The following is a 15,774-nucleotide window of genomic DNA, read 5'->3' as shown; positions in this document are numbered from 1 at the left end:
CAGAGACGAGTGACATCTAACGAGTTATCCGCCAACCATAATCGCAAAATTTTTCCATTTGAATTTTCGCATGAGTCACCCCATGAAGTACTTTTTGAGTTGAGGTCTCCACCAAGGACAAAACCATCAAAATGCCTGCAAAGTTGAAGCAACTTCTGCAAATCGGAATTAAGTCTATTAACTGGGAGGCTACAGGGTATATAGACAGAGCCTATGAGGTATTTAAGTGTGTTGTTGTTTCTCCGTGCTTCTATCTGGATCAACGATGTACTAATGCCAACGTCATTTAAAATGATTCTGGAAAATTGAATATTACTTTTCGCAATAACAGCTACTCCAACAGGAGAGTTATCGTAAATGAAGTTGTAACCGTCAATCCACACTTTCTTATTTTTCCGCAGATGACATTCTTGAACAAATGCTATATCTACCTTCTCACGATGAAGCATATTTTTTAATTCAATTTGTCTACTTGCATCAACTAGTGAGCGCACATTGATAGTAATAAATGTTAAGGATCTATGGTCCATAATTAGATTTTACTTTGGAAAGAAGCCGAACAAATTCTTGTTTGGCTTCTGACTTTGACTTCTTTTGAAATGTGTTCAAGAATATTTCAATTTCCTGTTCTAGAGACAGCTCTTCGGGTTCTAGAAATAAATTGGCTAACTGTAAAAACTGTTGAATAAGAGGTGGTTTCTGTGTACTCTCAGATCTGTTAACAGGCATAGTATTAAACAGACTGGAAAATGTTTTACCAGGGGATACTGCAGACATATTCAAAACTCTATGTACGTTGTTTTGTGCGGTTGTTTTTGCTTCTATAGCTTGCGCGACTTTCTTTCGTCTGGTAGCAACGTAATTTTTATATATTGGACAACCTTTCCAGCTTGCCGGGTGTCCTGGTTTAGCACAATTAATGCTGTAGGGCTCAGTTTTGTCATTGACCGTGCGCTGACACTCTCCGGGAAGATGTTTCTGGCTGCATTTAACACAATTAAACGACGAGTTGCAGTTACGAGATACGTGACCCCAACGTTGGCATCTGTGACATTGAACGTCACCGGTTTTCTTCTTCGGTTTTTCCCATTTAATAGATTGTTTATTAATCTCTCTTATGTGAGTGATTTCGCCAGATTTTTTACCCGGTAACAATGTTACCAAAAAGAGGCCAGTGTCTTTGTTGTTTTTAATTGACCGAGGGGTCTTAAATTTTGTGACGTTTGCTACAGTATCAGGTACCAGTATGTCTAATTCTTGCTTAATTAGCTGAGGATCTGAATTGGTGTAAAGTTGACGAATAATGACTGAATCCTGCTTCAGTTCTTTTGGTGTAAATGAATAAGAATTTATATTTTTTGATTTCAATATAGCCATCAAGGAGGCATGAACATTGGGATCTTCAAGATATATTTTGCTTTTCGATTTATTTACGTTTTTAATTGTAAACGAAGATTCTGGAATTGAGGCCTTTAAAGACTCTATCAATGTTGGAATGTTCACATTGAAAACAAAAATTGGTGGGCACCATGATGATTTAGGTTTGGGTTTCCCATCTCTGGGTTTGTTGCTGTTGATATTGTCGGCGTTTTTTTTGTTTTGAACAGGAGTAGATATTCCTATGTCAATGTCTGCTAGAGCACCCAGGATTCCAAATTTGTTTTGGTCTTGAGGGTTATGGTTTATTAATCGTTCCTTAAGATCAGAAACATTAATATTTATTGGTGATAATGCACTTTCTAAACGCTGCCTTTTGCGCTCATTTTGATTGCATTGTTTGGATGTATTAGGTTGTGTGTGTGTTGTTGCTACCGCCGGTAGAGAATTATTGGAAGTTAATACATTAATACATTACATTTCAGCGAAATCAAAATCGAAATCACAGTACACATGATATACAACCCTGCTTTTGCCTAAAAAAGTACCAAAAGTTGCAACACTTTTCACGTATCACAATAAACAAGGTAGATGGTCAATTGCTGTAACAAAAAATTTTAGTATCAAAATTTGTAAACAATGTGAAAAAATATTAATTTACTTTGTTACAATGATATTTTTTATTGTGTTCCCGTACTTTTTAATGGTAATGTTAGAAAAAAGAGCGAATTGTCAAAACTTGCTTCCCCATACAAATTTCTTAAAAAATAAGGGAACGGAAAAATGACGGAAATTGCAAAAACTCCAGCATAAATATCAAAATCAACGTATCGGCTATCATATTAGATGCCAATGAACATGCTTGCTGCTAGTTTCTACTAGGCCAAAATTGTATGGCAGAAAACAGAAGAAGAGGGTGTTATTCGGCGCTATTTTTGTTTAAAGAGAAGTGCAAGTCTTGCTAGATTTCGGAGTATGGGAACGCATTTTTAGCACTAAACGGGAAAACTACTGCAAGTACTAATTTTGTGCAGGTTCTGAGCACAATTTTTATCTATCAAATGGCCTGTTCCCGTACTTTATAAAGTGGTAAAAGTTGTAAAAGTCGTAAACGATTTTCATATAAATTTTGTGTAAGGGAACGAAAATGTGTAAAAGTGGTAAACATTGTAAAAACTTTTTAGTTCTTGAACAGAGCTAAAATTTATTATAACGAAGTCTCAACGATAAAATCATTTTTTGATATTTTCATTTGTTAGTACTATACACAATTAATACGATATATAGATCATTTTACGATAATTTTCCAAATAAAGTTTTAAAGTTCTATATTGTCGTATATTTTTGATGCTTAATTCAATTTACAACAACTTGTTTTGAAAATTCATGTTCGATCAGCTGCGCATATGCATCCACCTTGATCATTGTGATATGTTTGAAATCAAAAAAAAAAATAAATGTAAACACCGGGGCGTATTTCAGGATTTCGTGAAATCCAGTGGATTTTGGAGCGCAAGTATAAACTTGGCATAATGTAAATTGGGACTAAGGTTACCCAGAATGTAATTTCAGGCATTATAGTAGGTTTACATTTACGAAATCCACTCGATTTCAACTGTCAATTCCATTGCTTGAACGTCAAATGATATCCAATGGATTTCAGATGAGTTTTCATTTGACGTATACCCAAAGGAATTGACAGTTGAAATCGAGTGGATTTCGTAAATGTAAACCAAGCATAATACCCCGTTTATATATAACTGGATTTAACAAACGGACTGGGTTTTAAATGTCAATTCCATTGCTTATATTTCAATTTATTTAACCCTGCAAAAAGCTCTAATATAAACAGCATATTAGACTTCTTTTTATGTTAGCTGTGTTCCTTTACTTAAGTGGGGTTCAGACTGACAGCTTTGCTCAAATAATCGGTTGCTTGCCAGTGTGGTCGTTCATTTTTGTCAGTCATCAGGCAACCACAAAATTTTTTGTGGATGTTGGACAGTCAGCTGTTGGTTGTTTGTTTGTTTGACCGTGTGAACGAAACAACGTCAGTCAAGGAAAAAATTAGAAGAGTAAATATCAAATAAAATTAAAAAGAGTCGTGTGTTTTTATTAATTTGATCGATTATTATAGCAAATAAGAGATAAATGCTTTGTTCCAAAACCTGCAAGAAGCTACTATTTTTTACTACGATAGCATTTTTCCCTTTATGTTATCGGAAAAAATAGTAAAAATTAGTAGATTCTTGCAGTACTGGAACAGAACAAAAAATAGCAGACAAAAATCTTTTCCTTCATTTTAATATCGGCCAAGCAAAAAAATTGCAAACAAAACGACAAACATGGACAACGAAAATGAATTTTTAAAGTAATTTTTATGTTGCTACGAAATGCAAAGATGCCTCTGGGACATAACCAGTCCAGAATATATGATGCGCGACATTAAAACATATGGAGAACTACTAAATGTTATGAAGAAATACAAGAAGGATTGTTCTATTTACGACGTCAAGAAGAAAATAAACGTAATCCGCTCATCGTACAGAAGGGAATTGAAAAAAAATAAAGCAATCTGAATCTTCTGGAGCTGGAGTGGACAGCGTTTGGCTAAGAATCTCGAATTTCTTTTAAAATATTCACATGTGAATATTGTTTTCGGGAGGCTATCCATTTTTTTACCCATTTCCTCCGAAATGATAAAAAATGCACATCCAATATTTTTGTCATCCATATTTATTAATAAAAGTTGTTATTTATATGATTTTAACTGTTGGTTTGTCATCCAACTTGAATGACTAGCTGTGTCTGGTTACCCTAAAATTTGTAACAATTTGTACCAATTGTTGCTGGGAGTCGTCTGTTAACACAAAAAACCAGCAAAAGAGAGCGATTCAAGAGAGACATTTTGACAGTTCTTTCACTGAGAGCTTGCAAATTCTTGCTGGACAAATCTCTTCTAGCAAGCACTTGCAAGCTCTTCTTCTTCCTGAAAACAATCAATCAGCCGTTTTTAGTTTTTTGCTGATTTATGTTTGTGAACATTAAAAACAATTTTATTGTGGAAATAACATAGTCTAATTGTATTGTTTTATGGAGAACAAATTTGTAAAGTGGAAAAATACTTTTTTGTTTCATTTTCTTTTTTTTATTTTTAATAAAATACGTGTTTGCTTCCTTTGTTGGCGGACAAATTGTTCTGTTTTGGCAAGTCAGCTGATTGCTTGCTGGTTTTTGCTGGGAAGGTGTCTGTTTACTTTTTACAATTTTCTAGCAAAAGAGAATAAAAACCCCTTACTCTCTGAGAAAGTTCTTGCTGGACAATTCTTGCTGGGAAAGTAACCAGACAGACTTACTGTTTGGCCGCTACGAACAGCACAACAAAACTGAAGCAATCGATATTTGACCAAAAGCTGTCAGTCAAAACTGATCGTCTGAACCCCATTTTAGATATTTTCGATATAATTGGTCTGTTCCAGTACTGCAAGAATCTACTAATTTTTACAATTTTTTTCGATAACATAAAGGAAAAATTGTTATCGTAGTAAAAAGTAGTAGCTTCTTGCAGGTTCTGGAACAGAGCAAATGTTTTAAAATATCGATTGCTATCGATATTATCGTTAAGTTGTTATCGTCATTAATTTGGAGATGAAAAAGGCGGAAATGTCTATGATTTTCTTGAAATTATGCAAAAGTTGTTCACCGAAATGTAAAGAAGAATAAACAACTGCTTTTATTTTATAAAAATTTAAAAAAATACATTTTTTTACCGAAAAATGTGTACGTGTGACAACGGACTTACTTTCTTACACACACATAACCGAAAGGCAGCGAAATTTCTATTTATTTGAATAGATTTCAGGTTAGGGGTTTTTATTTCGATAATATCGATAGGAAAAACTATCTATCGATATTGAATTTTTAAATAATGATCGATAGTGCCATCGATTTTTTACTAGCTCTACTATTGGTCTGTTCCAGTACTACACATTTCTACACATTTTTACTCCGATAACCGATTTTGCCTTTATGTTATCGAAAAAAATAGTAAAAATGTGTAGAAATGTGCAGTACTGGAACAAACCATTGGTCTGTTCCAGAACCTGCAAGAAGCTACTATTTTTTACTACGATAACATTTTTTTCTTTATGTTATCGGAAAAAATAGTAAAAATTAGTAGATTCTTGCAGTACAGGAACAGACCATATATACAGTTAGTCAACTTAATTATTACAAAATTTTAAATAAAACATCATTTTATTGGTATAAATAAATATGATTATTAATATTTTTGTTAACAATACAATTCTTACACATGTTTATTAATATAATTAAATAAAAAGTGGCTAAATTTCACTAAACATTTTCTTAAAATTAACAAAAATGAGTACAACTCATTATTTGCACTGTCAACTAAAGAATTGCAAAATTCACAACTTTTCAGTATTTCACGGTATTTTTCGAAAAGTTGGTTCTAATATTTCGTATTCCTACATTGGGCATCAAAAACAGCTTGTAAACGTATCTGAATTTAATAAATAAGTTTCGGAATGTCATATTCCAATGGTATTTTTTAGCCATTCTTCTTTATTGCATTTTATTGAGTCCCCCAGGTTAGGGGGCGACCTATTCCCGACTTTTTCGTTCAGGTGTACCTATGAACTTTCGATGGGGTTAATATCTAGACACTGGAATGGGGTGTAAATGACTTTGGTACATTTGTATAACAACCAAGTCCTACATAAATTCGATTTATGCTTAGGGTCGTTGTCTTGGTAGTACTCATATTGCAATTTGTTTGAATTTTCAGGGCCAACAGGCGCAAACTTCTTGACGCTTTTGGTTAAATCTTTTCTTAAAACATCTAAATAAACCTCCTATGTCATTGTTTCTTCCAAAATCAGGATTTTACCAACGTCACTGTTTGGTATACAACCCCATACTATAACTAACAGTTTTCCAAACTTTACGGCATGTATTAAATTTTTGTTTTCCATGGCTTTCAAGGGTTTTCCCAATACTTTTTGAGGTCCATTGTGATTGTACAACATAATTTTAGTCTCATCAGAAAATATAACGCCGTCCCAACACTATAGATGGCGTGAAAAGTTGTCTATAACAAGTCTGAATAGTTTCTATATATTGTGAAGGGAGGGCAATGGTTTTTACCTAGTCACTCATGATGAGTGCTTGTTATTATGTAGCACTTTTCTGATTTTTCCATGTGACACACTTACTCCAAAATCATTTTTAATTAGAAAAAGCTATTTTCAGGTGCTGCTTTGGGCTATTTCATTCATTTCTTTAATCATTCTACAGTCAATTCGTGTGGATACTATTTTGGGCCTGCCATGTAACGCCCTCAGTTTGAGCCTGGCTTCTTTCTCGGTGCGGTATATGATGTTGTATACACTTCTCAGCTTACGAGAGGTGATTTTAGGGATTTCTCTTTCGGATGTACCATTATTATAATTGGAATAGACCAAATGTTGCATATTTTCCTAAACCGTTTACCTGACTTTCTGTTTTTCTGAATATACCGTCTATGTTACACACACAAAAATTAATTTATGATCAAAAATTATGGATCTACATGTCTACATACCATAAAAGTCTTAAAATCCTTAAATGCAAAAAATCGCGGTGGAAACCCCACGATTTTATTCCACATTAACTCATTTTGCAATTATTTAGTTGACACCACAAAAACTGGGTACCTATCCTTTTTGCCCGTTGTTTTTGTTATTTCCAACCGATTTCTGGATTTATTGGCTTGATGTTGTCATTAACAGGCAAATCAACAGATATTTACAAAAAGCCCAACATTATTGAAAGAATTTCTTGTAGTAATTCCTAATGAAACATTTAAATTTTTAAAAATTCATATTTTGCAATATTATAGTTGACTAACTGTATACCTTGATACCGATATTTCGTCCCATAATATCGATAGGCAAAACTTTCAATCGATAGTGACTTTCAAAATAAAGTATCGATTTTACCATCGATTATTTTGTCAGCTCTACCTCCCCCCTTCTGCATATAATTTCATCTGTTTTCTATAGTTGGGCAATCTAGTTCCCGAAGCGGATCGATCTTTCTAGTTCTTTTTCCCAAAAAGAACTAGTTCCTTAATATAGTTCCATAGTTCCAAATAGTTCCGAGACCGATATAGTTCAACGAATCTTTCTCTTTCATCGTTCCTTTCATTCCAAATAGTTCCGAGACCGAAATGGTTCAACGAATCGTTCTCTTTCGTCGCTCTTTTTGCTTCCTTCGTTCCAAATAGTTCCGAGGCCGAAATGTTTTCATGGTTTGTTGGATGAATTGACATAAAAATAAATAAGTAAATTTCAGCGAACAAACAGCAACAACGTAAGATCGACCTAGGCGTTAAATTGAAGGAACCAGAAAAAAGAAAGGAACTACATATGTATATGAACTAAAGGAACTATATAAACGCAAGAGCTGGATATAGTTCCAATAGTTCCTTGTCCGGAATAGTTCCTTGGAACTAGTTCGTTCCGGAACTACACAACTCTACTGTTTTCTGGCTGGCTGTAAATGTCATGTGTAATCCCAGGGCTATATACTAGAGCTGGCAAACCATCGATATTCCCAACATAATGTCCAATTTACATTAGCAACTTTTTCGTCATTTGGAGCTGTTTCGTCATTTATTTGCCAAAACGGGCAACATTTTGCGTCATTTACCATACAAAAATAAATGACGATAGCTGCGTCATTTATTCTAAACAACGCACGAAAACACCATACTATTATAAGCAGCCCAGTTATTTTGTCATAAACTACCAAAAAATGCAACTGTTTTATGATGTCTTTGTTTGTTTGTGTGTGTTGTAGGAAAACAAAAATACTCAAACAATGACAAAAGTGAAAATAAATGTTTAAAAAATTTACAAAAATTATGTTTTTTTTTTGTTTTTAGAATTAATTTAAGTTATTTGATACACATTCGTGTTGTGAAATTCCTATTTCTCTGAACAAATATATTGTGTGCGTGTGTTTGTGTTATTGTATAAGTGTGTATGTGCGATTGTGTGCGTAAGCAAATGACGCAAAAAACAGATGTAAATACACTTCATTTGATTCTAGGATTTCGTAAAACGAAATCATTTAATGTGCCTATGTAAATTGGACTTTAGATATTTTCGATATAATGTTTTAAAATATCGATTGCTATCGATATTATCGTTAAGTTGTTATCGCCATTAATTTGGAGATGAAAAAGGCGGAAATGTCTATGATTTTCTTGAAATTATGCAAAAGTTGTTCACAGAAATGTAAAGGAGAATAAACAACTGCTTTTATTTTATAAAAATTTAAGAAAATACATTTTATTTTACCGAAAAATGTGTACGTGTGACAACGGACTTAAGAGCAGTACACATTTGGTCTGTTCCTGTACTGCAAGAATCTACTAATTTTTACTATTTTTTCCGATAACATAAAGGGAAAATTGTTATCGTAGTAAAAAATAGTAGCTTCTTGCAGGTTCTGGAACAGACCAATTGTCAGTTTTGAATGTCGATATTTCGCAGTTATCGATAACTGTGCAACCGTCCAGCAACCACAAAACATTTTGTGGTTGCATCAGAGCTGGCAAAATATCGATGGCACTATCGATAATATCGATTATTTTTTAAAAATTCAATATCGATAGATAGTTTTGCCTATCGATATTATCGGAATAAAAACCCTATCCTGAAATCTATTGAAATAAATAGAAATTTCGCTGCTTTTCGGATATGTGTGTGTAAAGTGAGGTTCAGACGATCAGTTTTGACTGACAGCTTTTGGTCAAATATCGATTGCTTCAGTTTTGTTGTGCTGTTCGCAGCGGCCAAACAGTCATTCAAGTTGGATGACAAACCAACAGTCAAGTTGAAAAATTACTGTGTTCACATATCTATAAAATCATATAAATAACAACTTTTATTAACAAATATGGATGACAAAAAGATTGGATGAGCATTTTTGATCATTTCGCTTTTAGAGGAAGAAAATAAAGTGACAAGAAGAAGGAAATGGGTAAAAAAATGGATAGCCTCCCGAAAACAATATTCACATGTGAATATTTTAAAAGAAATTCGAGATTCTGAGCCAAACGCTGTCCACTCCAGCTCCAGAAGATTCAGATTGCTTTATTTTTTTTTTATTCCCTTCTGTACGATGAGCGGATTACGTTTATTTTCTTCTTGACGTCGTCAACAGAACAATCCTTCTTGTATTTCTTCATAACATTTAGTAGTTCTCCATATGCTTTTGTTTTAATGTCCCGCATCATATATTCTGGACTGGTTATGTTCCAGAGGCATCTTTGCATTTCGTAGCAACATAAAATTTATTTTCGTTGTCCATGCTTGTCATTTTGTTTGCAATTTTTTGCTTGGCCGATATTAAAATGAAGGAAAAGATTTTTGTCTGCTATTTTTATCTCTTATTTGCAATAATAATCAATCAAATTAATAAAAACACACGACTTTTTTAACTTTTATATGATATTTACTCTGCTAATTTATTCCTTGACTGGCGTTGTTTCGTTCACACGGTCAAACAAACAAACAACCAACAGCTGACTGTCCAACATCCACAAAAAATTTTGTGGTTGCCTGATGACTGACAAAAATGAACGACCACACTGGCAAGCAACCGATTATTTGAGCAAAGCTGTCAGTCAAAACTGATCGTCTGAACCCCACTTAATGGGGTTTCTACACGGTATGTTTTTTACATATTCATGCATAGCAACTATCACTTTTTTTCGTCCATATGTGATTCATTCTGCACGGAAAAATTTTATTTTTCATTCGTTTTCTGTTGTTTTCTTTATTTATATCGCGTACAAACAAAACAGCTGTTTACCTCTGGTTGTACAGACGAGAATAGAGCGCGTTCTATTCGAAAAATATACATATGCATGGACATAACACTTTGATGCATAGAAATTTCTGTATGGTTCACACCATGTGTACAAAATTCAGATTTGTAAAAAGTGACAGTTGGTATGCACAAATATGTAAAAAACATACCGTGTAGAATAGCTTTAAGAAAGTATGTCCGTAGTCACACGTACACATATTTCGGTAAAATAAAATGTATTTTTTACATTTTTTATAAAATAAAAGCAGTTGTTTATTCTTCTTCACATTTCTGTGAACTACTTTTGCATAATTTCAAAAAAATCATTGACATTTCCGCCATTTTCATCTCCAAATTAATGGCGATGACAACTTAACGATACTATCGATAGCAATCGATATTTTAAAACATTATATCGAAAATATCTAATGTTGGGAATATCGATGGTTTGCCAGCTCTAGGTTGCATGATGAATGACAAAAATGAACGGCCACACTAGCAAGCACCAACAAAGCTGTCATTCAAAACTGACAATGTGTACTCAGCTTTACTTTCTTATGAGGGGCATACACTATGGGCATGCACGACAGCATTTGTAATAGTATTAGTAAATTTTGAAGTTTTTGTCAATGTATTTGGGAGTAGTTTTGGCAGGATTGAAATCAAAATAGTTTTGATTTAGTAAATGAACCCCTTTCAATCCGATGAATTTTGTTTATTTTCCAAGTAACCAACAAATAATTTTTGAAAACAACAAATATTATTTGTGAGGAAATTAAAAAAATTGGAAAACTTCAACCCAAAATCGAGTTTTGGAGGAAAATTCATCATTTTTGGAATATGGATTGAAGGAATGCCACACACTATTCAATCACACACGTACACTAGGGTTCATTTGGCAGTGCAGTTTGGCAGTATAGTGTATGCCCCGCATTACACACACATAACCGAAAGGCAGCGAAATTTCTATTTATTTGAATAGATTTCAGGTTAGGGGTTTTTATTCCGATAATATCGATGGGAAAAACTATCTGTCGATATTGAATTTTTAAATAATAATCGATAGTGCCATCGATTTTTTACCAGCTCTACTATTGGTCTGTTGCAGTACTACACATTTTTACTCCGGTAACCGATTTTACCTTTATGTTATCGAAAAAAATAGTAAAAATGTGTAGAAATGTGCAGTACTGGAACAAACCATTGGTCCAGAACCTGCAAGAAGCTACTATTTTTTACTACGATAACATTTTTTTCTTTATGTTATCGGAAAAAATAGTAAAAATTAGTAGATTCTTGCAGTACAGGAACAGACCATATATATACCTTGATACCCATATTTCGTTTCATAATATCGATAGGCAAAACTTTCAATCGATAGTGACTTTCAAAATAAAGTATCGATTTTACCATCGATTATTTTGTCAGCTCTACCTCCCCCCTTCTGCATATAATTTCATCTGTTTTCTATAGTTGGGCAATCTAGTTCCCGAAGCGGATCGATCTTTCTAGTTCTTTTTCCCAAAAAGAACTAGTTCCTTAATATAGTTCCAAATAGTTCCGAGACCGATATAGTTCAACGAATCTTTCTCTTTCATCGTTCCTTTCATTCCAAATAGTTCCGAGACCGAAATGGTTCAACGAATCGTTCTCTTTCGTCGCTCTTTTTGCTTCCTTCGTTCCAAATAGTTCCGAGGCCGAAATGTTTTCATGGTTTGTTGGATGAATTGACATAAAAATAAATAAGTAAATTTCAGCGAACAAACAGCAACAACGTAAGATCGACCTAGGCGTTAAATTGAAGGAACCAGAAAAAAGAAAGGAACTACATATGTATATGAACTAAAGGAACTATATAAACGCAAGAGCTGGATATAGTTCCAATAGTTCCTTGTCCGGAATAGTTCCTTGGAACTAGTTCGTTCCGGAACTACACAACTCTACTGTTTTCAGCATAGTCATTCCAAACATCCAAACCACACAACAAAAAAATAACATAAATAAAATGCTTCTCCAATTTAAAAACAATGTACAGCTGGAAGAATTTAAGGGATACACGGTTATTATTCCCAGTATTTGTATTGGAAATGCTGCTCAATTAGCATGTGATTTGTTGATATCATCCAAAAGTCTTAAACGAGTGGCTTCACTTTTGCATCCCGCCTTAATACCATGTTACGGGCCATCGGCTTTCCAACATTCACCTGAGGAAAAAATTTCTGCTTGTGAATTGTACTCGTGCCCAGAAAGTAAGCTGCTCGTCTTTCAATTTCGATCACCGTTTATTTCAACTCATATGACCAGCTTTCACAATGAGCTCGCCAACATATTGAAAATTGCTGCCAGAGTTATTATTCTGAGTGGAAGTTTGGGTTTTGAAAAGCGAATCATAGACTCTTGTCCCTATGAATTCAAGGCTAGTAATTCATTTAAGGAAAACTATGGAGATAGGCTGACGAATATGAAATGGAAAGAGTTTGGTGGTGAAATGATATTTGGTGGCGGTAATGCCTTGGATCTTTACAAAATCATGGAAGAACAGAAGGTGCCGGTCATGATCCTATTCCGTTACCTGTTAGAAGGCGATAATTCTACAGATGCTGCACTAATTTTAAGCGAATTGAGTGAACTTTGTAAAGAATTCCTAGCACTAAAAACTGATGAAGGTGGTTTGCAGTTGAAGGTTCCTATATCGTGGAAACTTTTGTTCGGCAATGATATTCCAGAACTAATTTTTTAAATACACATATATTAGTATAGGGCCACTATTATATGTTTTCTTTTATTATTGGACGAACTTAAAACCGCAAAATAAACCTGTTTAGAAGCATGAAAAATATAATTTTGCAACTTAAAAGCTAATGCCAAGAATGTCCTCCTTGAAATTTAATAATAACTTTAAACTTTTATGTTAACCGAAACGGTACCAATTAAAGTAAAATCCAAACTATAACAAAAGAAGACATATAATAATGAGTGTTAATGTAAAATAAATATGTATATAATACTTTTTGTTGTTTTGGGTGATATGAATAAAATATTTTTGTAATATTGGAATAATAACGGCCGGTTTTTTATCTTACGAAATGATGCGGTACACTACATAGATGCGTCGATACAAAGCAGCTCTCTGGTGTAGGTTTGGTATGGAAGACTATAGTTTCAGTTTTCGCCACGGAAACTCATTGGTTACCTGGTTTTTTGTTTATGTTACCGGTAAAAATAGTAGGAATTTGTAGATTCTTGCAGTACTGGAAGTAGATCATTTTTAAACATGTAATCGAGAAGAAAGACCAACCTACTAACCGTTGTACGTTCATCATATAAAAAATGTAAACTACGCCTCGGGCACTTGAACAACTACGCCAACCGTAATAAGGGTGAATGTCTTCCTTAATATTAGTGACTAACGTCATGTTTACATTAGAGCTTTGTTGTTGTTGTTGTAACAGTGTTTTTGTTATGTTTATTTGTTCGTTCCTCTGTTCAATCTGGCTCTGGGTCTATCTCCAGTTCAAGAAAAGTGGCTGCTTCGATGGGATGTAGCCATAGATCCACTGGAGTTAGATGGGTAGGTTTGGCGGGGCAGTTAAAAAGGTGTTGTGCGTCGTGCGGGCCCATGCCGCATACTGGGCAGATGTCTTGCACGGTGCGATCGATTTCCGCCCAATAAGAATTTAGGCGACTGCAATATCCCGAGCGTAGTTGGGCCAAAACTACTCTAGTTTGTCGTGGCAGCTGACGCTCCTCAGCTGCGATAGATGGAGGATGTACTCCAAGTACTTTATTCACACTATAATTGCTTAAGGCCTTGGCAACTGCGTCCGTTGGATGCTATTCAATCCTGCTTGATATGCTTGTTGATCTAGGGGTTCTCTCCTGTATCGTTGGACCTCTCCCTCTAGAGCATGGATATCCTTCCTGATCTCCCTGAATGGGCCGGGCCTACCCACAAGATGGTGATTGGGATGGCTCACACGATAACATCCAAGCAGGTACTGCAACGAAAGCATCTCATTGTGTTGCTTTACAGGAAGAATTTTTGCCTCCTCATGTAGATGGTCCACTGAAGATTTGAGAAGGCACCCTGTCGCTTTTAGCTTTTGTCAGGTTAACCTTCTATATGAGGGTTTATTTGGCGTATACTCAATGTAATTTACATTCGAAATCCAAGGGTTTGATTAAATCCGGTTATATGTAAACGTACTATGCTGGGATATTTGTCATTATATGTACTTATAAACGAATCAAAAAATGGATGTTTTACAACTATTGTGATATCTCTGTTGATGGACCACGTATATACACCTACTTTGCATCATTGTAAAGGCGATCTTTTCTAATTTCATTGTCAAACTTTGCCTTTGGAAGGTCCACAATCCAATGCTGTGATATTTGACATTACAAGTCAAATATCCAAAATGACTTCGTTTGTATTAGCGAGTATTGTGATATCTCCGCCGTTTGACCACCCACGCCATTGCAAAAAATTTAAGCTCTCTTCTTCCATTGGCAGACTTTGCTTCTAAAAGAATAAAACGTAGACTTTTTATCCACAGGTTCTGGAACAGAGTAAATACCATCCAGATGCTATGTCCTTATTAATTTACCTTGATAATATCTTATTTGTATGTTAGTATAAAACTGTGAACATTACACGTGTTGGTGTTTCAAGTGCAAATTATTTGCAAATAAATTTTGAAAAATGTGTCATGCTAAAGCACGATTTGTAAGACGTATCTCATTAAGCCAATTAACATTTTATTATTTTCAGAATACAATGCCCAATCTGAGGCTATATAAACGGTATCATTTGCAGATATTAGATCAATGCACTGTTGTTTGTTTGGCAGGTCTGACAATTAGTAGGGCAAAAGCAATGTTAATATAATATAAATTATACATACATACATATGTATACCGTGATGACAAATGCTTCATTAATTCTTATCATCAACCCCATTTTCCCTAATGATTAATTTATATATGCCACTTTATTGTTCTCTTCTAATTTTGCTATGTTAATTTTATTTTTACAAATAGAAGTTAGTCGCATCGGCAAATTTTGATCACTAAACAAACATGTTGAACAAGGAGAGACTAATGCATCTCCAAAATTAGGCTGCAAAAAGAAATTCAATAGTAAGTCAGTGCATTTACTCAAATTTTCATTCATAAATTTTCTTCTCAATAAAAGTAGGTATTTTCTAGTAGTATCTTCTACGCAGCCTAGAGCACGAGAAAAATCATTTTCCTGTTTTTAATGCGTTTTTGTGACACTCAAACCACTATAACATATCCATTTGTTAACCGATCTAAAAAATATGGCTTGTTCGAAAGACATTATCCCCCCTTAAAAAAAACTGTACAAATCCATTGTGGAAAAAAATAAGTTATGCCCGTTTTATGTTGAAAATCCAAGAAACCCCGTTTTTCACTACATGTACTTTTATAAAATACTCACATTTTTATACCCTACACCACTTTGTGGTAAGGGGTATTATGTCTTTGTGC

General features: G+C 34.3%; 1 protein-coding gene across 1 annotated transcript; it reads left to right on the top strand.

Annotated features, from left to right (window-relative positions):
• Window positions 1–12,159: 12,159 nt before the first annotated feature.
• Window positions 12,160–13,323, top strand: LOC141405860 (proteasome assembly chaperone 2). Its single transcript, XM_073990675.1, has one exon. The coding sequence runs from the start codon at window positions 12,266–12,268 to the stop codon at window positions 12,998–13,000; it is 735 nt and encodes a 244-aa protein (XP_073846776.1). The 5' UTR covers window positions 12,160–12,265; the 3' UTR covers window positions 13,001–13,323.
• The last annotated feature ends 2,451 nt before the right edge of the window (window positions 13,324–15,774 follow it).

The sequence above is a fragment of the Musca autumnalis genome, unplaced genomic scaffold (assembly GCF_047663935.1).
Source record: "Musca autumnalis isolate F117 unplaced genomic scaffold, ASM4766393v1 scaffold_5, whole genome shotgun sequence".
NCBI classification, from domain to species: Eukaryota; Metazoa; Arthropoda; class Insecta; order Diptera; family Muscidae; genus Musca; species Musca autumnalis.
This window is presented reverse-complemented; position numbering and strand designations above follow the sequence as displayed.

What these genes read in the sequence shown, in the direction of transcription:
- LOC141405860 (XM_073990675.1), top strand. Translation starts at nt 12,266, where the DNA reads ATGCTTCTCCAATTTAAAAACAATGTACAGCTGGAAGAATTTAAGGGA.